Below are 24,288 nucleotides of genomic sequence, written 5' to 3'. Positions count from 1 at the left end.
CTCGGCGCGCGCCGCGCATGCGCTGCCGTACCCGGAAGCGGGGAGCGGCCGAGGCGAGGACGGGAGCGCGGCGCTGACTGGACAGGTGCCGGGCTCGGGACGCGCCCCTCCCCCCGCGCGGCTGGGTCCGGCCCGAGGGCTGCGGGGGGCGGGTCCGGCCGGGCCGCGCGCTCTGGGGTGTCCGGGCCGGGAGCCCGGCTGCGGCGGGGAGGGGCCGGAGGGAGGCCGAGGCCGGCCCCCGCTCACCCCCCCCCCGCTCACCCCCCCCCCTCTCCGGCCCCAGCGCCGGCCCGGCACCGCACAGGGCCTGGGCTGCGGCCCGGGGGCGGGATCGCGGGGGGCGGGGCCGCCGGGACCGGCCCGCGGCAGAGCCTGGAGCTGGGTGGCGGCGGCGGGGGCGCGGCCCCGAGGTGCTTCTCGGAGGGGGCCGCCCCGGGGCAGCGCCGGGACTGCCGGGGGTGACTTATCTCCGGCGGGAGGCGGGCGGCAGCAGCCGCGCTAGCCCGGCTCCCCGCAGGGAGAAGCCCTGTGCCGCTGCCGCTCGGGAAGGTCCCGGGTGCGGTTCCCAGCTTGCGGGGAGAGGGGCAGGCTGGGTCTCTGAACCTCTCTCCGGCAGGGGTTTCTGTGGGCTCCCTCGTGCGGTGTCGGAAGCGCCCTGGAAGGTCTAACTGATTTATTTGGTTTCAGAGTAACAGCCGCGTGAGTCTGTATTTGCAAAAAGGAAAGGAGGACTTGTGGCACCTTAGAGACTAACCAATTTATTTGGGCATAAGCTTTCGTGGGTATCTGTATGAAGCGGGTTTATAGCCCACGGAAGCTTATGCTCAAATACATTGGTTAGTCTCTAAAGTGCCACAAGTCCGCCTTGTTTTTGCGGATACAGACTAACAGGGCTGCCCCTCTGAAACCTGGAAGGTCTGTTGCTGATCAGCGAACTAAGGATACTTTAGGAGCGGGGAGGTGGATGTTAATAGGGACAGTTGGCTAAAGCAGCAGGTGGGAGCGAATTGGTAATGGACTTGGAGGGGCACGTGTCAAATTGGATTGAAACAAATCGGTTGGAGAGTCCAGTGAGCCGAGGCTGGTGCGGCAGGCTTGCTTCCTGAAGGGCGCAGCAGCGTGGCGTTGTGCTCTCCACAGCTGCAGAGTCCGCGCTTTGGCTCGGAGCTGTGCTCCGGGTTCTAAGTGCTCATTACAGTAAGAGTCACTGTGTGTTTGTGAAGACATCCTTGCAAGTGTGAACTGAGTGTAACCAATGCAATGGTTTGAGTCCATAGACAGCCGGAGGAGCTGCCCCGTTCATCTCACTGCCCCGTTACTCTGAAACCTCATGGTATTTCCTATTTCACTGCTGAGACCTGCAGTAAAACCACTCAGCTATTGAACTTATCACACAATCCTAAAATGCCTGCTGAGGTGCCTAAACCCCCAGCTGTTCCCTACCCAGCTGCCAAAACATCCAGCTTCACCTGACAACTTTTGTGAGGCAGTTACCCATTGCCCGCACAAAACTCGGTGGCACATTGTGAACGCTGAAAACGTGAGGACAGTGAAGTGAGTGCAATGTAAGATCAGAGTAAATGACATGGGAGCTGTTGTGTGTGATTTCTTTCCCTGTTTCATTCAGTTTCTATTCTGTGTAAGCTATTTGGGGCTAGCACCTTCTTTTTGTTGTGTATTTATACAGTATGAGGCACAAGGGGATCCTGACCCAGGCCTGGAGCTCCTGGGTGCTACCACAATATATGTATAGAGTACGTAGTGTCATCCACTGTTTAATTCAGAGGAAGCACCCGCAGAATCCCAGCTCTGCTGTACCAGAGTGCTGTGGAATCCAGGGACCGTGCTACAGGATTTGGGTCTGGCTGTGCCCTCCCTCTGCATCTAGAGAGGAGTCGTGTCTCAGTGTAGCCCTCCTTTGCATGCAGAGGCCTCCCTCTAGTTGTAGAAAGGATGATCATTTCCTTGTGTGATGTCTGCTTGTTAACAGTGACTCAGAGAACTGATCCAGATCAAGCTTAAGCTGCACAATGTTTCTCCTTATTACCAGCTCCCTTGGCCATGAGGGTAAATGATTCAGGCATCATCTATTCATTTCTCCCCACTGTCTGCCACGTGGACTCCATTAACCACTCTCTCAGTGTAAATAATGTAACTTAACACCATGAGTAGTACCGATAGGTGCTTTACATGCAGCCTAGTCACCAGGATCTTTGAGAACAGTGCTATGCACAGCGCATGTCCTTAGAACCTCTGTTCATACTGATAGGAAGTTTCCTGCTGACAGGCTGGTCGCTGGCCCCCAGCCATAAATAAGGCTGCAAGCCGGAGAGGAGCTTGAAATGCAGAAATGGCAATAGAAAAGCAAACTGAGTTTCTTGGTCTGCATGTGCCAAGGTTTCATGTCCATGGTACCTGCCTCAATGTGAGGTGATAGTTTCTTAGTCTGGCTCTGGTGAGCCTTCCTGTTCAGTACCAGGAAAACTCAGACTCGCATGCAGTTTAGGGAATGACTGGGTCAGTGGGAATTGATTTATTCAATGAGATTAATTTACTGTATGTGTATTGAACCTAGGAAATTCTGTTAATGACTTTTCCCCTTGGGAAACGATGGCGGATGTTGAGCTATTTGCTGTACAAACACACACTGAGTGGCAATCTCTGCCCTGAAGAACTTACAGTCCAAACACACAAGACAGATCAAGTGTGGGAGGGAAAACAGAGGTGGTGACTTGCCTAAGGTGACCCAGCGGATCAGTGGCAGGGCTGGGGGCAGAACCCGGTCTCCTAAGTCTCAGGCCAGTGCCCTGTCCATTTGACTGTGCTGCTTCCTGTGGGATGGGCTAGCTGAGCTTTTCCATCCACCGGGATGGCTTTGCCAGGGATCTGGCACCCTCTGGCTCCCCCAGTAACCCAGGGCTGGGCCCCGGGTTCATAGGAGATTTAGGTTTGCATGTGGAGCTCTTGCTCATCTCCTGGCGGGGATGTTGCCTACAGAGCTCTGATCTGGGGTGCAGAATACCAGGAGGCCTGACATGCAGAGATCTCCATCTCTAGCTCCCTCTCCTACCAGCTAGGTCCCAGAGGCTCTTCCCTGGAGGGCTCTCAACTGGGGTTCCTAGGTAGCTCATAACCTGCTCCTGCCTCTCTCTCTGCGCAGACGTTCCCCGTCATGGTGGGCGAGAGGAGGAACGGAAACCTGCTCGTGCACCTGGGGCCCAAGCTGCAGGCCCACCCCGAGGAGCTGATCCGGCAGCGCCGGGGCCACGATGGCCACACCGAGTACCTGATTCGCTGGAGCATCGTCAGCTTGGAGGAGGGCCCAGGGAGCAGCACCAATGCCTCTTCGGCGGAGAGCAAAGCGGAGAACATCCTGATGTGGATGTCGGCAGAGGAGGTTTATGCCAACTGCCCGACGCTGCTGGGCAAGAGGAAGCCCGAGGGGCAACGGGTAAAGGAAGAGAAGGCACCCAGCACGTTCCCTCCGGACGTCACGCTGGACGAGGCCTCGCTGCTGGAGATGAAGGCTGACGTCAGGAACCTGGTGCAGCGGGCTGGCCGGCAGATGGCTGGGCCCACGGGCCCGGAGTCCTCCATCCTCAACACCATCCACGTGCTGAGCGCCTACGCCAGCATTGGCTCGCTGACGGGCGTCTTCAAGGAGACCGGGGCCCTGGACCTGCTGATGAAGATGCTGTGTAATGAGGAGAAGCAAATCCGCCGCAGCGCTGGCAAGATGCTGAGGGCCCTGGCTTCCCACGATGCAGGTGAGATCTCTGAGAGAAGGGCTGGGCCAGGCCCAGCTGCTGAGCATGGTGTACTGGGGGGATCCTGGAGCTCTCCGGGAAGGGGAAAAGATTGGAGCTGGGTTCCCCCAGGCAGCAGGATCTTCTCGGGGACCCTGTTCTCTTCTGGGTGCCTGGGGAGGAGTTGGGACTGGGTACTGTTTCTAGTATGTGGGCTCGAGTACCCTGACAATCTGACTGGCTGATGAGGGCCCGACTTGCTCATCTCATGGTTGCTCAGCAGAATGTAGAAATCAAAGGCCTGAATGTGTTTCGAGGTGCCTCCTAGGGAGGGAGAAGTCCTGTAATTGATCTCCACACGCTTCCAAGGCCAGCAAACTCAGCAGAATTTCTTGGGAGGAATGAGGCCAAGCAGTGAGCAGAGTGAGATGCTGAGGAGAAGGCATTGGGACTGCACTGCTGTGGGAGACCTGGGTTTAGTTCCAGTCTTCTTTCGTCTGCTGGGGGTACTGAAGAGGTCAGACCACATGCTCATCTACGGTGCTGCCCTGGGCAGACTAGAGCAGCATTCTGGACTCTGAAGCCCATGTTGCTGTGTTATCTGGTGCTCCTTGGAGAATCCCAGTGGAATTTGGGAGCTTACACAGAATCTTCATTTCCTGCTTGCCATTGTATCCTATTTTATAAGATAAAACTTGGTGCTAAAAACATTTCCAAGCCTCTTGTTAGCGCGTGGCTCAGGGACGTGGATTTTCTGTGTTCTCCTTGGAAGAGCCTGGTGGTTTCCCCATCTGCCCCTCTTCCTTGGAAGGATTTTTTGGCTCATCCTGCCTCCCTTTCCCCGAGGACAGTTGTTCTTGCTGGCGGTGACTAAGGCCAGGTCTACACTGCAGACCTACGTCCACACCCCGGAGCGACTTTATACCGACCTAACCCCCGTGTAGACAGCGCTACGTCGATGGGGCAGCTGCTGCCTCTAGGGGAGGTGGATTACACTGACGGGAGCCTTCTCTCCTGTCGGTGTGGAAGAGTCTTCACTTAAACACTGCAGTGGCACGGCAGCATTGGTGCAGCTGTGCTGATGCAGCATTTTAAGTGCAGACCTGCCCTCGGGCTGTGTGGGGTTGTTAACCCAGCAGCAGAGCTTCCTTCATGCCCCGCCCCAGCTCTGTCCGAAGAGCTCCGGTGTTCCTAACAAAGCATCAAGCAGCAGGAGAGCTCCCACCCTACAGAGTTCCTTACCTTTCGTTCCTCCTGCCTGTTTTCCTTCCCCTTCTTTCCATAGACTTTAATTTTTGTGGCACATTTGGTCTGTTTCTGGGCATGAGAACAGCTAATAAACTGGTCCAATCAAAGATACTATCTCACCCACTTAGCAGCTAATATGTCTGGCTTGGCTCCAGAAGGACTGAGGGAGGAGGTGTCCTTCAGGCCAGGAGATCTTGCAGTCCTGGCTAGAGAGAGAGCTGGGCCCTGTTTCCAGACGTCCTCCCCTCCACTTCTCTTCAGTTCACTTGCAGCCACCCCTATTTTGTCAGGAGATAGCAGAGCTTTCCCATCTGTCCATCCCTACGTCCTCTCAGTGGCTTGCTTGAGCTGCAGTGTGGCACCACCTTTCCAGCCGCAGTCCCTTGAGAACTCAGCCCTGGCAAGTGGACCTGTTCTTGTAGCCACAGCCAGCCTGTCACTGTCTCTCTCTCCCATTCTTCTGTGACCCCTCCAGCCAAGTGGGGGAGACAGCTAGCTCCGTGGGAGGACAATGTCTGGTCCTGTGCAGTTTGATCTGGCCAGGGTACAGTAATAGTACTGAACAGGCAGGTGGAGAGAGACTCTGCCCCTCTCACACAGGGCTCGCGGGCGATAAGAGCCTAAGCAGCTACACTGCAGCAAAACAAGCCCCTTCTCCTAGTTCTGAGTGATCCTCCCAAGAGGGGAGGGCAGGCTGGTTCTGAGCAGGAGACCCAGGAGAGGCTGCTGCTGCGTGAGGGCTTTGAGCCGAAAGCTCTGGAATTAAACTGAGCAGGGGGAACCTCCTAGGCTACGAGACAAGTGTTTCCCCAGAGATGCTCGGGCGGAGCTGGTGAAATGGAAATTCCACACGCAGGGCAGGAGTTTAAATAGACCAGCTCTGATGGGTTACAAGCTGCAGTACGTCCAGGTCCTAGAACTAGACAGTCTCTTTCCAAAGGGTCAGGGATGAAAAAGATCAGAGTCTCCAAGCACAAATTTTGAAGCACTGACCTCATCCATACAAACCTCTCTCTCTTCAGAGCTATCACAGCCTGGTGCAGTGTCATCATGGATGGGCTGAAGTTAAATCCACTGTAAAAACTGTAAAGACAGTTTTCCTAACGGCTCACTGATGGCTGCAGTAAAATTCTCAGTGAGGTCTCTGCCTCCCAATGCTGTAGTTTGAGGCCAGCTGTGGCTCTGTGAATGGGAAGGGGGCTCCTACATCAGGTCAGCTGTGACCTCTAAAATCTCAGGGCAGTAAACTGTCCGAGGTCACCTTTGTGAGCTGGAGCAGACCTGCAGAGCAGGTGAAATGCCTGCTTCTAGCACCCAAGCCCCCACAAAAGAGAGAGGGCTCCTTTCCCAGAGGGAATAATTTCTCCTGCCCTACAACTAGTAGTAGGTGTTGTAGGCACAGGATGGGCAGGGCACCCATTGACGTGGTATCTGGACACCAATGCATAGGCACAGAAAAGAGGTAGGTGGCTGGCATGGTAATGTAGCGGGTATTGACAGTACTGTTTCAAGGGGATGCTTCAGAACTAGCCAAGGTTTCCCACTTTTGCTTCATCCCAGTCTTCAGTTTCCAGGGGTCCCTGAAGGCAAATGAACATAGTGGGGAGCAATCTTCCACCTACTCCATCTCAGTGCCGGTCAATATATCTGTGAAACTCCATCAGAGCTGTGCCCGATGCTCTAAAGACAATGAAACAGTAAGAGTTCCCTGCCCAATGAGTTTCCAGACTGATGTGCTGACTAGATGTACAAAGACGTGGCACTATGCAGGGCCGTGTGTGGTGCGGGTGAGAGCTGCTTGGCTGTGGCTACAAAAATATTGGTACAAATCTATGCAAATTCTGTAGAGCAGCTCTCCAGGATATGCTTGTTTACACCACCACTCCCACTAACCCTACCCTCTTGATATACAGGTCTGTGTCTCGCTTCTGTGTCTGGGAGGCAACCTTGCAGCTGCCTGGTCAGCAGCAGGGAGTGGTGGTGCTCATAGCTGGGACAGAACCGAGTGGACACAGCCTTGATGAGGTTGTTCCGGGGCTTGCAACTGCATGACAGGGAATGGGCCTGGTATGGAGAGGCCAAGGGTGGTGAGTGATGGAGTTGGGGAAAAGCCACACGGGTGTCCTTCAGCTCAGTTCAGTGAGAGTTTATTAGCGTAACAAGCTCTGTCAGTGTAAGATATAGCCAGACCCCTCAGATCTAACCTGGCTCCCATTGATATCAGTGGAAACAAGTGTGGCTCTTTAATTAGCCACTTTGGGGGGATTTTGCAGTGTGCTTCAGTTGGGATCCCCCCTCCGTCCTGCGCTATCCAGGGGCAGCGGAGACCCCAGTTGTGCAGGCAGGGAGCAATACTGGTGCTGCATCAGACCATCTCGAATCCTTACATCTGCCAAGATGATATCTGGATAGCTTAAACCAGTCTGACTTTTCTACCACGCCAAAGGGGCGACCCACAAGAGGGGTCACGCCTGTAATCTGCCTTTGCTGTCTTGGGTTATTAGTGAGAAAAGACAATCTTCATGTGCTGAGCCCTTCCTCACCAGCTGCAGGAAGTTCCAAGCGTGGCATGCGGCCGCTCCAGAGGAGACTGGTCAGAAAGTTACAGGCCTATCAATATAGGGTGATAAAATCCCAACATCACCTGCAAGGCGACCTGCAAAGGGTTTTAAAAAGTGCTTGTGCCTTTTTGGTTGTGTCTCATGTCAAAAGAGGCCTGGAAGGGCTTTTTCCAAAACCAGGGGTTTCCTGTGGCTTGTTTTATTTTCTCCTTACCATGCGAGGAGTGTACATTTTGTTTTTTCCAGAGGAGCTGCTGGGGGTCTGAGAGCTTGTGGAGGGTGAGCTCTCTCAATGGAGAGGCAGGGACGTTGAATCTTTAGCAGGCAGGGTTCTCCACAGTGCTCCTCGTCATGCATGTGAAACTTTTCAGGGAGCTTGAATAGCAATGCTGTTTCCCTCTCTCGACCACTCCCGAGTCCCCATTTCACTCATTCTCCAGTCAGCCCCGCAGCTGACAGGGCCGGGCTCCCTCATGCCAAACCTGAAGGGGACAGGCTGTTTTGGGAGAGAGGAGCGGAAGGGTCAGGCTTCTTTCGCTGTCAGAAAGCAGCAAAATAAAAGCCCAAGTTTTTTATTTGACTTGGCAAGGTCACCGGCAGGGTGGGCAGGTGCTCCTGGCTCGTGGGTGCAGTCTCGCTTTTGTTGATGGCTTTTTGTTTCGTTGGTGGTTTCGCTTTGGCGGGTGGGGAGCAGTAAACTCCATGGCTCTCACTGACTCTTCTCCATGGGCGGGGACTTGGGAAAAGCCTGGAGTACTGCAGGCCTTGGGATCTCTACCAGGCAGTGATAGCCCCACATGTTGGTTGGTTGGTTAGTGGCCTGGTAGTGGTTGGAAGGTCCGTGAAGGGTGTCAGATTTGAGTCGTCCAAGGGGGATAGGTGGTCATGGGGGTGTTGTTCATCCTTGTGTGGATGATTCCCCTTTCTGGGGCAGAGACGCTCCTGAGGGGCAGGTGGGAGGGAAAGCATTCAGCTGGTGTGTGTCGCGGCTGCAGGGAGTCGGGCCTACGTTCTCCTGTCCCTGAGCCAGCAGGACGGCATTGAGCAGCACATGGACTTCGACAGTCGCTACACCCTCCTGGAGCTGTTTGCGGAGACCACGTCCTCCGAAGAGCACTGCATGTCCTTCGAGGGGATCCACCTGCCCCAGGTACCCGCAGGGCTGGCTAGCTCGGGGGGAGGGGCACAGGAGCAGGGGGCTTCACTGGGCCGGGGGCTTGGAGGCCTGTCTGGTATGGAGATGGACGGTGTGGTGACAGGATAGAGCTCAGAGGCCTATTGGGGATGGGAGGGATGGCTCAGGGTGGGCAGGATGAGGGGAGGTTGTGGGGAGGGTTGGCTCAGAGGCCTGTTAGGGATGGGGGAGGGGAGGGTTGGCTCAGGATGGACAGGATGTGGGGAGGGTTGGCTCAGGGTGGATGGGCAGGCTGGTGGAGGCCTGTTGGGGGTGGGTGGCGGTGCCCCAGGACGGCCAGGCGGCCTATCCAGGACAGGGGGGCGAGTGGGGGTGGCTCAGGGTGGGCAGGACGGGGGAGAGGGTTGGTAGAATGCCAGGGGGTAGGTGGCGATGCCCCAGGATGGGTGGGCAGGCAGGGGTGGGGGTGGCTCGGGGTGGGCAGGCTGGTGGAGGCCTGTTAGGAGCGGGTAGCGATGCCCCAGGATGGCCAGGTGGCCTATCCAGGATGGGTGTGGGTGGCTCAGGGCAGGCCGGGGGTCTGGCTGGGGAGCTCTCGTACCGTGGCTCTGACGCCGTGTCTGTTGCAGATCCCCGGGAAGCTGCTGTTCTCGCTGGTGAAGCGCTATCTGTGCGTCACCTCTCTCGTGGACAAGCTCAACAGCAGCACGGAGCTGGGCGGGGAGCGGCAGGACTGCGCCGTGCCCTGCGCCCATGTCGGGGAGAGGAGTCGCATGCAGCGGGAGTTCGAGTTCAGCATGGCCATGGCCAATCTCATCTCCGAGCTGGTGCGGGTGATGGGCTGGGACCGCAGCCAGAGGATGGAGCTGCTGTCCCTGCAGGAGGGGCAGCCGCGGGTCGTCCGCTCCATCTTCCAGCCCAAGGCTCCCGCCTGCGCCGCTGTCCAGGTCCCTCTGGTCACGCCAAAGCCCTCGCCGCGCAAAAAGCAGGGCCCCGGGTTCTTGACTTTGTCCGACTTTGCCAGGCGCAGCAGCTACGTGGAGTACGTTCAGGAGAGCCTCAAGCCAGGGATGATGGTGCGGATGATGGAAGACTACGAGGAGATCAGCGCTGGGGATGAGGGCGAGTTCCGCCAGAGCAATAACGGGATGCCCCCCGTGCAGGTGAGTGCCCGAGGAACAGAGGAGAGTGGGACTGGCAGAGAGGAAGGGAGGAGGGTGAAACACTACGAGTGGCGTTGGTTCCCATCCTTCCTGGTAAAACGTCCCTGCCCCTGAGAGCTCCGGTCCCAGGTGTGTTTGGCTTGGACTCTCTGTAGCTGGCTTCCTTTGATCCACAAACAGGCTGTGCTCCTCTGGCCAGGGGTGAACAGGTTCTTCATCCACACTCTTCCCCTTTAGGAGAGCCAGCCGCAAGTGAGAGTCCTGTCTGAGGGGCTCCCTTCGCACTATGCGTGTGCGGAGCAGCATGGGCTTGGTGCAAGGTCAGAGCTGTAGAGCTGGAAGAGGGGCCCATGGCCTGGTTTACCTTCTGCACCGCCAGAGTTGCTTGCTAAATTCCAGTTACATACCCTCACTGCCTTCAGCTCCTGCCCTGACACCTGTGCCCGTTCAGCACAGGCTAATCGTGTTGCACAGGAGTCCTTACGGAGGGCATTGTTTGAAGACGATGGTTGGGTCCCCTGGTTACACGTCCACCCAGGGGACCTATGACCACAAAGGCCTGTTCCCTTGAGTGGTCGGCTGGGCTGGGCTGGGCCCACCACCTCTCCTCTTTGGGTGGGCTCAGCCGCCCCGCTCCTTGTCTTCAGCCAGGTCCAAAGGGAGCACTTGGTTCTTCTCTGCTCGCGGCTGAATCTTTGTTTTGAGGGACCTGCTGTTGATACTGCCCCAGCAGAGTGTGGATGGTGGGACAGCAGCAAGGGCCTTCCAGAGTCCCTGTGGGGATGCAGTTGGCAGAGAGACCCCAGAGCGGTGGGTTTTAGAGAATAGCCTATTAGGATGAATGAGAGGACTCTCACCTCTAGAGCCAGGACTGGACTGAGGCATTCCATGGCCATATGCATGTCATGATGTGAGGGGGGAGCAGGGGCAGGCACGGCTCCTCCCCTGCACTCTGGCCCTGCCCTCCAAGTTGAGTAGCAAGGAACCCCTTCGTCCCCCTGAAGAGACAGGGGCAGCAGCACAGGGTCCCTTGTCTCCCTGCCCGCTGGACTGGCAGGGGTGGCAGCTCGGGTGCCTCTGCAGGAGTGGGTGAACTGGGTTCATTGCACTCTGCTTCCCCCTCTGCTTGGAGCTTGCTGCTGGGGTGGTGTTGGGGGCAGGGGGAGAGCAGTGGGGCTGGCGTTTTCCCCCCTTAGGATGCGTGGAGCAAGCTCTCTGCAGATGCAGGCAGGTGTTGCTGCATCAGTCCCACTCAGGTCATGTTTTTAAACTTTGCCTCGCATCCATGAAGGCTGGAAAGATTTTAAAAGGAGAGCTGAGGATTGTGCTTTAATCACATCACTCCTGGATCTGGTGCCCTCGGCATGAGCTTACAGTGCCTCTGCCTTATTCTGTCCCTGCTTGGAGCTTTTGTTTCAGGCTGTCCCTGCACTGATTACTCAAGCCATGTCTTTGAGCTTTTCTTCCCAACCCCAAGGGCTAGTGCTAACTTTTTTCCAGATCAGGGTTTGACTGTGCTGTCGTTGTGTGATCCATGAGCCAGGGATCTAGGCACTTGCTTGTTGTGTTTCTGCCTTAATGGAGTCCAGGATTGCACAGCTTATACCTAAGGGCGTAACGGTGGTGATGCATAAATTTGAAATTCTGTCTTGGCTGTTGGATGCCCAAGGGAAGAGTGTGGAACTGTCCTTTAGAAAAATAACATATGAACAAACTGAGCACAGTTGATCCTGAAATCAGATGCAAATATGAGGTCTTGGGGCCAGTTTAGTCACTTCAGGTTTGAATGGTCTCTTTGGTCTGGGCTGGACGCATGGGGGCCTTGCCCATGTGAGGCTCCCTTCTGTAACTGTATAGGCCTCTGGCTGTCTCTGGTCACACAGTCTACAGCCTTTGGGAAATGCCCTTTGTCTCTTACTGTGCCATGGCGTGTTTTAGTGGCTCACGTTACTGAGCTGTCTCCTGAAGCATCCCCATTTACCTCTTCCTATCGTTACAGGTCCCCTGGCCTTCTGGGATCTGACTTACATTTTCTGTAAGGCTTGTCTTGCAGCTTTATGAATGATTTCCTTTTCTGTCAGTAACGATGGTTCCCTCTTTTGTGATGCCCTGAGCTGGATGAGTGAGTTCCAGGTGCTGATGGCTAATCCATCGCTTCCTGGATAAAATGGCACCTCATCTGCCCTTGCAGATTCACCCCAAAACTGTCAGTGGCACGGTCATCGGTTTCCCTTCTGTGTGCTTCCACTAAGGCAACTTACGCCAGTTAAGGACAAAACCTTCTCGGTTGCTGTCTTGCCTCTTGTCGCCCAAGGGACTCTGTTGTTGTGCACAGGTGGCTGAAGTGTTTAGTGCTTTGAAGCCTGCTGCAAGGAGGGTCAGGTTGGGACCTATTCCACGACTTCGTTGTTGTTGTGTAAAGGCCTGATCTGTGCCCTAAGGGAGCTTGCAGTCTGACTTGGACACCTGGGGTCCTTAGTGGATGCCACACCTAGCGTTGGTGGGAGGCTTTGAAAAAGGGTGTTTTGGAAGTGTGTCCGATTCTGAAACCTGCCGTGCGGTTTCTGGTGTCCTTGTGTCCCTTATAAGCAAGGCTCTGTGCACTCTGGTGCGAGCTGGACACACAATCTGTAGTCAGACCTCCGCGCTGTGTGATGCGTCGGTGCAGCACGTTGGATGTTCTGTGGCAGCCTCAGAGAAATTCCATCATGAACGGTTTCACTGAATGGAAGATTCACAGATTCAGAGTATCTGCCTTACTTAATTTCCTCTTTGGGGACTGTCACCTTGTTGTGTTGAAGGGGCTTGCATGTTCCAGTGATCCTCAGAGCTAAGTTGTCAGGAGCTTCATGTTCCTGGTAGAGTCTCCCAAGACGAACAGGTCTGAGGGGAGGTCCCAGACAAAGCACAGTCCAATCCCCTAAGTCCTCAATGGTGGATCAGGCGTAAGAGGGTCCTCGGATCTCAACAGGTGTGAAAGCGGATGAAGGCTGCAACAAGTTGGAGATCTCCAGTCGTCTCGGACTTTCCCTGCCACTGAGCCCTAGACCTCCAGCTTGTCATGACCATGAGGTTGCTGTAGGCCCACCAGCCTCCCCATGTTAAAAGAAATCACACGCAGGCTTCTATCACGGGAAATGACATCTTTCCAACTTTCCAAGCCCTGCGGTGACGGACTAATGGTGACGGAGACAGTATTAGTGAATCTGGCAGTCCCTAGCCATGAATCTGCACATAGGCGGTGGTAGTTAAATGGTCGTCTGGCGCCTGGACTGAGACGGATGCAATTCAGCAGCTACTATCGCGACTGAGCAGTCCTCTTTAGGATCCCCTCTGCTCACCCCGCATAGTTAGAAAAGGTGCCCTAAACTTAGGCTGTCTCATACGCTCCTGGCTGGATTACCGCAGCAGGTGGGATCACTCTGCCTGTGTTCGAAGCTATAAAAAGACAGTGACTTTTTCAACATGGAATGTTCACACCTTGATGGATAACAAAGATAATGTGTGGCCGGAAGAAGAACTGCTATCGTCGCCATGGAACCTGGAAGATATACCATCGACGTCGCAGCCCTGAGTGAGACAAGGTGCCCAGGTGAAGGTCAACTGAGAGAAGGTGAAGGCTACACCTTTTCTGGAAAGGGAAATCTGCAGAGGGCAGGCGCATTTATGGTGTCGATTTTGCAGATAGGAATAAATGTGTCAGTCAGCTTACAGAGTTTCCTGTAGGAATCAATAAATGTCTTGTGACTCTTCGTCTTGAGCTCAGCAACAACCTGTCTGCTGCTGTCATCAGTGCATATGCCCCAACACTTGAATCTATGGAGGATATCAAGGAACAATTCTATACAGATCTTAAGAGTCTTGACCAGCATTCCCAAGGAGGACAAGATCATTCTCCTCAAAGATTTTAACGCTAGAGTCGGGCTGGAGTCATATCTTTGGAATGGCACTATTGGAAAAGGAGTAGGAAAGGCTATCTCCAACGGCATCTCTTCCTGAGCAAATGCATAGAACATGGCCTGGTCATCACAGACACCCTCTTTAGACAAAGTGAGAAATATAAGACCACCTGAAGACACCCTCGCTCCAGGCATTGGCACCTTCTTGACTATGTTATTGTTAGAGCGTGAGATCGGAAGGATGTCCTCATCACAAGAGCCATTCATGGAACCGATGACTGTTGAACAGATGTTAGATCAATCATGAATTTCCAGATTGCCTCAAGGCATCAGAAGCTGGCAAAATCAGTATGAAAGAAATGCAATGTTAAGTCCCTTGAAGATATAGTGACTCAGAAGAAACTTAAGCAGTGTCTCCAAGAGAAGTTTGCCACTATTCCTACAGCTGCTGCTGCTGATGAAAATTTCTGGGATTCAAGACTGCCATTTTCTCGGCATGTGCTGAGTCCACTGGCTATGTCACCCACCATCACCAAGATTGGTTTGATGAGAACTACGCTGAGATTCAGGGCCTGCTTGACGAGACGAGAAAAGCTCATTGCATGTGGCAAAATGACATATTACACCAGCAGAAGAAAGTCATACAAGCAACTCAAGGCTGAAGCTCTAAGGAAAATCCGTGTCATCAAAAATACATGGTAGTGAGAAAAGGCCAAGGAGATTGAGCTTTACACTGATAAACATGACATGAGGAGTTTTTTTCAGGCAGTAAGGGCCATGTATGGTCCATGCTCCCATGGACCCACACCACTCCGAGGCCAAGACGGGTCAACATATTTTAAGGAGAGCAAAGCCATCAAAGCCAAATGGAAAGAGCATTTTGAGTTACTCCTGAACCATGAGTCAACTGTCTCTGATGCCCCTATCGAATCTATACCTCAAAGACATGAAAGAGACTCTCTTGCTGATCCTCCCTCTCCCCCCGAAGAAGTAATATGAGCCATTATGCAAACTAAGAACAACAAGGCAGCAGGGCCTGAAGTCTACAAGTGTGGAGGTGAAGAACTGATAGGGAAGCCCCACAAACTTTTTCTTCATAAGTGGTATAATGAGAAGATTCCAGAAGACTTGAGAAACGCTAACATTGTTACAGTCTTTAAGAAAGGAGATAAGTTGGAGTGTGGAAACTATCGAGGCATTGCCTTGCTATCTACAGCAGGGAAAATTCTTGCCTGTATCCTCTTAAACCCATTACTTTCCCTTGCTGAGGAAATATTGCCAGAATCTCAGTGTGGTTTTAGACCATCCTGCGGGACAACCGACATGATCTTTGTTGCCTGCCAAATCCAGGAAAAGTCTCGAGCAAAATCAGAACTTGTACATGGCTTTCATCAATTTGACAAAGGCCTTTGACTCTGTCAATCGCAAAGCCCTGTGAAAGGTGCTGGCCAGATTTGGCTGCCCTCCAAAATTTATTAAGGTTGTAAGGCTTCTCTGTGATCAAATGACTGCCACAGTTCTCTGTTATGGCCTTGAGACGGAACCTTTCGTCATCAAAACTGGGGTTAAGCAAGGTTGCATTATTACCCCAACCCTGTTCTCCATCTATTTAGCGGTCATTTTGGTTAAAGATCACCTCCCCAGTGGAGTTGACATTCAATACAGAATGGACGGGCGGCTCTTTAATCTTCAACGTCTCTGCTCGAAGTCAAAAGTCTTCAGGGCATCCATGACTGATCTTCAGCATGCTGATGACTGTGTCATCCTCACACGCACTGAGAATGACCTTCAGTCCATACTGGATTTTCTTGCACAAGCTTACCGAAGCCTAGGACTCTCTCTCACTATCTCACTCAGCCTGCCTCAGGCCTTGCACGTATCCCACCACAAATCACCATCGAGGGACAGACTTTGGAGACAGCTGAGCACTTTTGCTACCTTGGTAGCCCACTTTCTCGAAACTCAAAAATCAACACTGAGATCCAGCACAGGATCTAGTGTGCAAGTGCTTCCTTTGGGAAATTGCTCCATTTTGTTTTCGTGGACTGTGACCTACGGCAGGACACCAAGATCCAGGTCTAGAAGACAATTGTTCCTACACTCCTCTATGGATACAAAACCTGGGTGACCTATCGACAGCACCTCAAGAGCTTGGAGAGGTACCACCAGCAATGCCTCCGGAAGATCCTTCGCATCAAATGGCGAGATCGCTGTATTAACGCCAGCATCCCCACTGAAGCCAATGTCACCAGCATTGAAGCAATGATCCTCATGCACCAGCTTTCCTGAGCTAGACATTGTGTGTGGATGCCAGACTCTTGCCTTCCAAAACAAGCCCTCTACTCTCAGCTCCCCATGATCAGAGATCCTGTGGTGGTCAGAGGAAACACTACAAAGACACTGAAAGCACGTCTTAAGAAAACTGATGTGGATATCAAAAGCTGGGAGGAGCAAGCCACTAACTAATCCCAATGGTGCCATTTCCTCCATCAGGCAGTGGCCCGCTTCAAGGACAAGCGCCTTTCCCTCAAAGCTGAAAAGAGAGAGAAGGAAGGAAAAAGAAATAACTTTCTCCCAGCAGGCAACTGGCCTGCCACGAAATGTCTGTACCTACTGTGGGCGGATTTGCAGGTCCAGGATCAAACTCTCGAGTCATCTCAGCACCCATATGTAATTTCGTGATAGAGATCATCCTTGAATCGAGGGATCGCTTACTTAGTTTGTTAGTAAATTCAGTTTATGTGCTGATGCCCTGAAGGAGATAGTGGTTGAGGCAAAGGGGGGGTCAAGGGTGGGGAGTTTAAGGTGGGAGAGACTAAAGCATGCTTGTCCTGGGAGGGGAATGAGCCGGAGGTGAGGGGGATCAGGGTGGGATAGGGTCACGGGAGCTGGGTAGAGGGGCTGTAGGAAGAGAGAAGATGAGCTCTTGGGTTCAGTGACTGGGGCCATGAGAGGGGGTGGTGGTGAGAGGCAGAGGGGGAAGGGAAGTGGGGACTGGGGGCAGAGGGATGGAGTTCCACTTAGATCTTGTGAGTTTACTTCCCGCGGAAGTTAGGTGGATCCCGGGAGGAGGGGGACGTGAGGGAGGGATTAAGGAGGGAGTTGAAGGTGGCCGGGCGGCATAGTGCTGCTGGCTAGGGGCAGAGCCATAGAAGGAGAGGGGATTTGCAGTGGAGCAAGTCCTCCTGGGGCTGGGACATGTGCTAGAGGCCTTCCACTGTGCAGCAGCAGGAGTTGAGGAAGTGGATGGTGGGGCTGGGGCGGAGTGGGGACCTTTCAGCTGGGTGAGTGTGGAGAGTTAGTGACTGTCACTGGAGAGCAGAGAAGTCCTGGCAGTGCTGGGGGAAGTCACAGACCGCCGGCAAGGAGAGGGTGCAGCAGGCTGTGTGGGAGCTGAGACACTGGCCAGGCACAGGGATCTGGATAAATTGGAGAGAGTCCAGCGAAGGGCAACAAAAATGATTAGGGGTCTGGAACACATGACTTATGAGGAGAGGCTGAGGGAACTGGGATTGTTTAGTCTGCAGAAGAGAAGAATGAGGGGGGATTTGATAGCTACTTTCAACACCTGAAAGGTGGTTCCAGAGAGGATGGTTCTAGACTATTCTCAGTGGTAGAAGAGGACAGGACAAGGAGTAATGGTCTCAAGTTGCAGTGGGTAAGGTTTAGGTTGGATATTAGGAAAAACTTTTTCACTAGGAGGGTGGTGAAACACTGGAATGTGTTACCTAGGGAGGTGGTAGAATCTCCTTCCTTAGAAGTTTTTAAGGTCAGGCTTGACAAAGCCCTGGCTGGGATGATTTAATTGGGGATTGGTCCTGCTTTGAGCAGGGGGTTGGACTAGATGACCTCCTGAGGTCCCTTCCAACCCTGATATTCTATGATTCTATCTCAGTGAGGGAAGGACCCGAGGGGAGCAGATCAGGTGGGTGGGAGAGCTGATCCTCGGCTGTGGTCAGAGGAGGACGTGGGTGGTTAGAGGTCAGAGGGGTGGGATTGTGGCACGCAAAGAGGAGGCGCTAGGAGTCCAAGCCAGAAAGGAAGGTGGCTGAAATGTTCCCGTGGGCAGTTGATGCCAGCACCATGGAGGGAGAGGAGAACAAAGTCAGATGCAGTGTTGGTCTCATTCATTCTCTGTGTTTGAAGAGGGGTGGGAGGTGTTGGGGGAGGAAGGCTGGCGCCCTCGCTGTGCTCCTTAGCGGGGGAAGCCGGGCTCTGGGAGTGGGGAAGGAAGGAGTGACTGCAGTGTTGCGAGAAGTCCAGGTTTCAGTGAGAGCTGGGAGTTACAGGGAGACAGGGTCCTGAATGGCTGTGATCTGTCTGGAGATTGACCAGACCGTACCCCTGTTAAATAGGGTACAGAATAGCCGGCACAGTATGCTTTTCCCTTCAGACTGCAGGGGCTGGGGATGAAGAGGATTTTCGCCTGGGCCAGTGGGTGTTGGGAAACTTTGAGCCCTGACCACACCCGCTTCCATTCCATGCTTCTCCATGGATTTCCTGGCCATGCTCCCTACCAGACTCTCCCTTTTCCCTGCCACAGATCGGTCAGCTCTCTCCGCCCTGTGCGATGACTGCCCTGTGGGTTATGTGTTTATTCAGGATGTTCATTGCTCTGCTTGCCATCTGGGGTTTGTCTGAACATTTCATGTGTCTGTCTTGTGCTGTAGCATTGCACGCTCACCTCTCTGCTGGGCAGACCATATTCCCTCACACCCAGTATTGCGTTTACAGCCTAGCCCTCCCTGTCCCATACTGCACTTGTAATCAATATTCTGTGACCACTCTTCATGCTCCCTTTTCCCATTGAGTTCCTCAGTGGTTTCCCTCTCTGAGGCCACGTCCTCACTTGGCCTTGGACCATATTTAGGAATAGTGTTTGGATGTGGTTCCAGTTAGCAAGAGTTCACTTGATTTGCCCAGCCCTGTTCCGGTGTTCTGGCTTAGGTCCCAGAGTAGACTAGAGTGTGTTGCAAAGCATGGTGTGTCTGCAGCCAAACAGGGCTAGCGAGAAGTGCTTAAACGTGCTTTCCACTGTGTTTAGGAACCAAAAGCCATGGTGTCATGCTGTCTGGAGTAGATCACGAGTGAGAATAGCAGCCACAGGGCACAAACCCCAAACTGGTTATGAGTTGTGTAATTGGATTTCACCATCCAAGTAACAAGTGTAAACTTCGCCGGTACTGTAACAACCTTACCATGGGGCATTCCAATCTATCTCGTTACCCAGGCAAGCTTGCCTCTGTGATAGTTACTGGAGGACAGGGCGGCTCTAGTGATCTGGGAGTTTTCCCTCTGCTTTCAGCTAGTTCCTTTCACAGCTGATCATGAAAATCTTCACTTGTGGGGCCCAGGCCTGTGCTTTGTCAGATGTTGTTTGTGAAGCAGGTTTTTCCGCTCAGGTCTTTAAGAAGTTCCTAGGCTCTGACTCATCCTGCTTTTGTTATCTTTCTTCAGAAGGGTTTTAAGAAGTCTGCAGCCTTGGAGGGCTGATAATGTGAGTGTGACGAAGGCCCTGTACTTTCAGAGCTGTGCTCAGACTTGTGGACATGATGCCAGCTTTGTCAAAGCACGATCCTGTGCTTGAAAACTTGGCCGGTACTGATCTCTGTTGAGGGCTAAGGCCTTCTCTTGGCTTGAAAGACTCTGCTACAATGGGACAAGCTGGAGAGCTCCTGCAGAGCATGTACAGCAGAAAGTGTCCCTAGCTGTGCACTTAGGATTAGGTGTGCGCACGCTCTCTCACACACAGACACACACACACACTCATCTAGTAGACAAGCAGCTTTTAACTTCTATAAGCTGAGGCTGTTTCTACATTGCAGCTGAGAGCATGCTTCCTGGCACTGGTAGACACATGCACGGCCCCTGCTCTAGCTGGCACTAAAAATAGCAAGGTTGCATGGGCAGTGGTTTAGGCTAGGGGGCCGCGAATGTGCCCAGGAGGCTGGGTGGCTTTGCACTCGGCAGCTAAGCTGAGTTGCTGCCCCGCTCTCCCTGGCAATGCTGCTGTTTGTGGTGTCCCGGCTCGAGCAGAGCTGGTGTGAGTCTGTCGACCTGTGCTGGGAAGCTCATTCCCAGCTGCAGCGTGGACATACCCTGAATAACTCGAGAGCAAGGAGTTTCTAAGCAGCACAGGCAAAGCTGGTAGAACTTATGTAAGTAGTCCCTAATGCTGTTTTTAAAAAAGAACTTAGGAAACAGATGCAAAAGAACTTGTTAATGCAGTATTAAGTTTGCCCGTTTAAAATCAGGAAACGCAAAGGTTCCAGTATCAATATTGACTAAGCCACATTGGGTGTTCTGGATACCACAGAACGTGCCCACGTTTATACAGCTTAGTGGGTGAGATGGGTGGTGGGCATATTCCCTTCTCTATTTATAGAACGTGGGCACTGGGGAAGTGGCAGGTCTGATCACACAGGTCTGTTTCACCCACAGGTTTTGTGGCAATCTACAGGCCGAACTTACTGGGTGCACTGGCACATGGTGGAGATTATTGGTGCTGGAGAGCAGCCTGAAGAAGAAGCTGCCCAGGAAAAGGTATCCAGTCTGACCGAGAACTTGAAACTAACCACAGGTGAGGTTATGTGCACTGTATGTACATGTGCATTCTCTGCCTATTGTTCCCACGTGCTTTGGGGTGCGCTTTGGGGCTGGTCACGTTTCCTTTCCAGTATGGAGTGATTTAAATTTCTTCTAGGGGTTTTCCTAAAGAGAAAAGTCACTCTGCCTGCTCTGTATGAGGGGTGACAGCTTGTCAGTCAGTGATATGACTTAGAGCTGCATGGGACACATGTTCAAATAACAATAGGTGTAAAATGTCATTTAATACATTGACGTTACTCCAGAATATGCACATAAACTCTAGTTAGAATTAAACTGAACTAACTGCTACAATCAGCATGTTATGATATTTTGGCACTTGCTGAAAATGAAACCACCTGAAATTTGGTCCATATAAAATCAAGAGGAATGAATAAAACAACGTAGGTTCATAAGTTGTAAAAGCACCAATGTGCTTTTTCTGGAGTTTGATAGGCTAAGGTTTTAAAAGCTGTTTAGTAATTTTGGGTGTCTGCATTTCTGGGGGTTCATCTTGAAACACCTTTAAAGGTCTGGTTTTGCAAGCCAGGGTACTCAACAATTTCTGAAAATCACATCCCTTTAAGGTGTCTTAAGTTGAACACCCCAAAATCGAGGCACCTAAAATTTAGTCACTTTTGAAAATCTTTTTCATAGTTCATCTAGTCTGACCTCCTGCGTAACACAGGACCGAGAATTGCCTCAGTAATTCCTGCATCACACCCAACAACTCATTGAACTAAGATGTATCTTTTAGACAGACATCCAGTCTTGATTTAAAGACTCCAAGTGGCAGAGAGTAAGCTGTTTCAGTGGTCAGTCATCCTCTCTGTTAGAAAAGCATGCTTCTATTTCCCATTTGGCTTTTTCCATCACTGACTCCCAGCCACTGGACCTTGTGATGTCTCTATCTGTTAAGCTTTGCCTGAACACCAGCTTGCTTTGGCTTAATTCAAAACTGGTTTAGTTAAACAGCTGCAAACCCCTGTAGGGATGCTCTTATTTCAATTTACACATAGTTTAATTCAGTTTAGCTTATATCTATTCCTAGTCAAGTTAGTTTACCTGAAATAAACCTGGAGTAAGTGTGTCCCCACAGCTTTGGCAATGGTTTAAATACATTTTTTTAAAATCACACCTGTATCCTGTGCAACTCTACATGTAGGCGAGCCCTTCTGTTACTCCGCTCTCCAGTGCTGAGACCTTCTCCCTGCGTAGGAACTTATGGACCATGATTAGGGCTCCTTTTATCCTTCTTTTCAATAAGCTAAATAGATGTAGGGTATGTCTACACTTGCCATTTAAAGTGGAAAAAATCCCTTTTTTGTGCAAAAACCGTGGGAGCGTCTACACTTGCTAATGACTTTTTGCAGTGAAACTCAGAAGTTTCACCGCAAAAAGAAAACCACCTCCACGAGAGGCATACAGCTCTTACCGGTGATGCTTTTGCGGTGATGTGCAAGTGAAGACTTGTTTTTCCTGTTTACAGAGCTTTTAGCCTCTGGAGGATATCCCACAGTGCCTAGGTCAGGGGTTCTCAAACTGGGGGTCGGGACACCTGAGGGGGTCGTGAGGTTATTATGTGGGGGGTCACGAGCTGTCAGCCTCCACCCCAAACCCCGCTTTGCCTCCAGCGTTTATAATGGTGTCAAATATATAAAATAGTGTTTTTAATTTATACGGAGGGAAGGGGGGGTTGCACTCAGAGACTTCCTATGTGAAAGGGGTCACCAGTACAAAAATTAGAGAATCGCTGGCCTAGGTGACCACTTTGGCCAGCCCCTCTGCTGCTCTAATGCCAGGTAAACAGACGTCCACCCCTCCCCCTGTAAAGGCCCAGGAAGTTTGAAACTCCCCTTCCTGTTTTCTTGGCAAGTGCTCACTTATCTGGCCAGGTGACAATGGCTGCTCCACAGGGCAAATGATCCCCTGCTTGGAGCAATGCTGAGCTCCTGGAGCTGACCAGTGTTTGGGGAGAGGAGGCTGTGCGGGGACCCAGGATGCCCTGCGATCACCCCCCCCACCCTTCCCTCAAGACCTATCGTCAAAACGGAGAGAGCTGCGGGGATGGAAGTACTGCAAATGTAAACACACTCTGACACCTGTGGAAGTGCGTGAGCACACAGACCAGCGCTTTACTTTCACGCTCCCACGGTTTCACCCGTTCCCTGTCACCGGTGAAACTGACAGCGCAAAAACTCTGCAAGTGTAGACATAGCCTAAGCTCTTTAAGAGTCTTGCATGTTTTCCAGGCTGTTGATCATTCTTATGGCTCTTCTCTGACTTCTTTATTTTTGCAGCATCCTTCTTAACATCTGAACGCTGGGACTGGACATGGTATTCTAGTAACGCGTCATAGCATTTAAGGGCAGAAGGGAACGACTAGATCATCTAGTCCAGTGGCTCTCAACCTTTCTAGACTACTGGACCCCTTACAGGAGTCTGATTTGCCTTGTGTACCCCCAATTTCACCTCACTTAAAATCAACTTTCTTACAAAATCAGACATAGAAATACAAAAGTGTCACAGCACACTATTACTGAAAAATTGCTGACTTTCTCATTTTTACCACAGACTTATTAAAATAAATCAACTGGAATATAAATATTGTCCTTACATTTCAGTGTATAGCAGATTGAGCTGTATAAACAAGTCATTGTATGAAATTTTTGCTTGTACTGACTTTGCTAGAGCTTTTTCTGTAGCCTGTTGTAAAACTAGGCAAATATCTAGATGAATAGATGTAACCCCTGGAAGACCTCTGCGTTCACACGGCTGAGAACCACTGCTCTAGTCTGACCTCCTGTGTAACACAGGCCAGAGAATTTCACCAAGTTGACCCCAATATTGAGTTTAATAGATTAGGTTTGGCTAAAGCAACGTCTAGAAAGGGATCTCATCTTGCTTGGAAGAGATAGAGAATCCACCACTTCCCTTGGTAGTATGATCATCTTCACTGTTCAAAATCTGGGCCTTACTTCTAATGTGAATTTGTCTGGCTTCAGCTTCCAGACGGTGGTTCTTGTTCTGCCTTTCTCTGTGGGATTAAAGAGCCCTTTAGTACACGGTATTTTGTCCCCATGGAGGTACTTATACACCACGATTGAGTCACCCCGCAGTCTCCTTTTTGATCAGCTAAACAGACTGAGCGCTTTAAGTCTCTCACTGTGAGGCATTTTCTCCAAGCCTCTTGTTTTTATGGCTCTTCTCTGTTCCCTCTCCAGTTTTTCAACCTTCTTTTTAAAACATGGACCCCAGAACTGGACGCCATATTCCAGCATCAGTCTCAGTAGGGCTGTATATGGAGTCAAATCACATCCCCGCTCCTGTTCCCTCCTCCCCAGTTTATACCTCCAGGGGTCGCATTAGCCCTTTTTGGAGCTCACCTTGAGTTGTTGGTCCATTGTGACCCCTAAATCCTTTTCAAAGAGGCACTGTGGGAAAAAAACAGCATGTGGTCACGTAATTAAAGACTGTGTCGTAATGCAAACACACAAGGTGGCTGAGTGAAGGTTGCACAGGGAACCTTAATTCTCGTGTTTCCTAACTTCTGTGTGCTTGGCTTTACGATGTGTTCTTTCAGTGTAGTTTTGTTGTGTGTAAATTGCTAGGTTTTTAAACCTAGATTGAAAGGCAAGCTGCAAATGCTATTTAGTCTCCTCTAGTATTCACAACTTTGAAAGGGAATTGTTTTGATTTTTAGGTGCTTAATAAAAGATTTACATTGTTATTAATTATTCATAGTATCCAGTGCCTAGGAGCCCAGCGGGGGGGGACCAGTTTTGTCATGATGGTTACCACAGGGTCTAAGCCTTGTCTATACACACAGGTCGTACTGCTTTAACTATACTGACAGAGTTAAATTGCTATGATCCCTGGCGTGGATGCAGTTATACCAGGATAAACATGTGTATGCCGATATCGCTTATTCCTGCCTGGGAAGAGGACCAC

General features: G+C 51.8%; 1 protein-coding gene across 5 annotated transcripts in view; it reads left to right on the top strand.

Moving 5' to 3' along the window:
• The window catches only part of LOC102937636 (cullin-9), an 85,727-nt gene continuing 61,439 nt past the window's right edge, over positions 1 to 24,288 (top strand). For 4 of the 5 annotated variants that reach the window (XM_037896268.2, XM_037896267.2, XM_037896266.2 and 1 more), the window contains exons 1-5: positions 1 to 85; positions 3,161 to 3,767; positions 8,551 to 8,705; positions 9,320 to 9,853; positions 20,194 to 20,332. In XM_037896268.2, coding sequence (XP_037752196.1) covers positions 3,173 to 3,767; positions 8,551 to 8,705; positions 9,320 to 9,853; positions 20,194 to 20,332 — 1,423 coding nt within the window. In that variant the 5' untranslated portion in view covers positions 1 to 85; positions 3,161 to 3,172. Of the gene's footprint in view, positions 86 to 3,159; positions 3,768 to 8,550; positions 8,706 to 9,319; positions 9,854 to 20,193; positions 20,333 to 24,288 lie in introns of all 5 variants that reach the window. The other variant, XM_043544151.1, reaches the window with a different exon arrangement.

Source organism: Chelonia mydas, chromosome 3 (assembly GCF_015237465.2).
Source record: "Chelonia mydas isolate rCheMyd1 chromosome 3, rCheMyd1.pri.v2, whole genome shotgun sequence".
Taxonomy (NCBI): domain Eukaryota; kingdom Metazoa; phylum Chordata; order Testudines; family Cheloniidae; genus Chelonia; species Chelonia mydas.
This window is presented reverse-complemented; position numbering and strand designations above follow the sequence as displayed.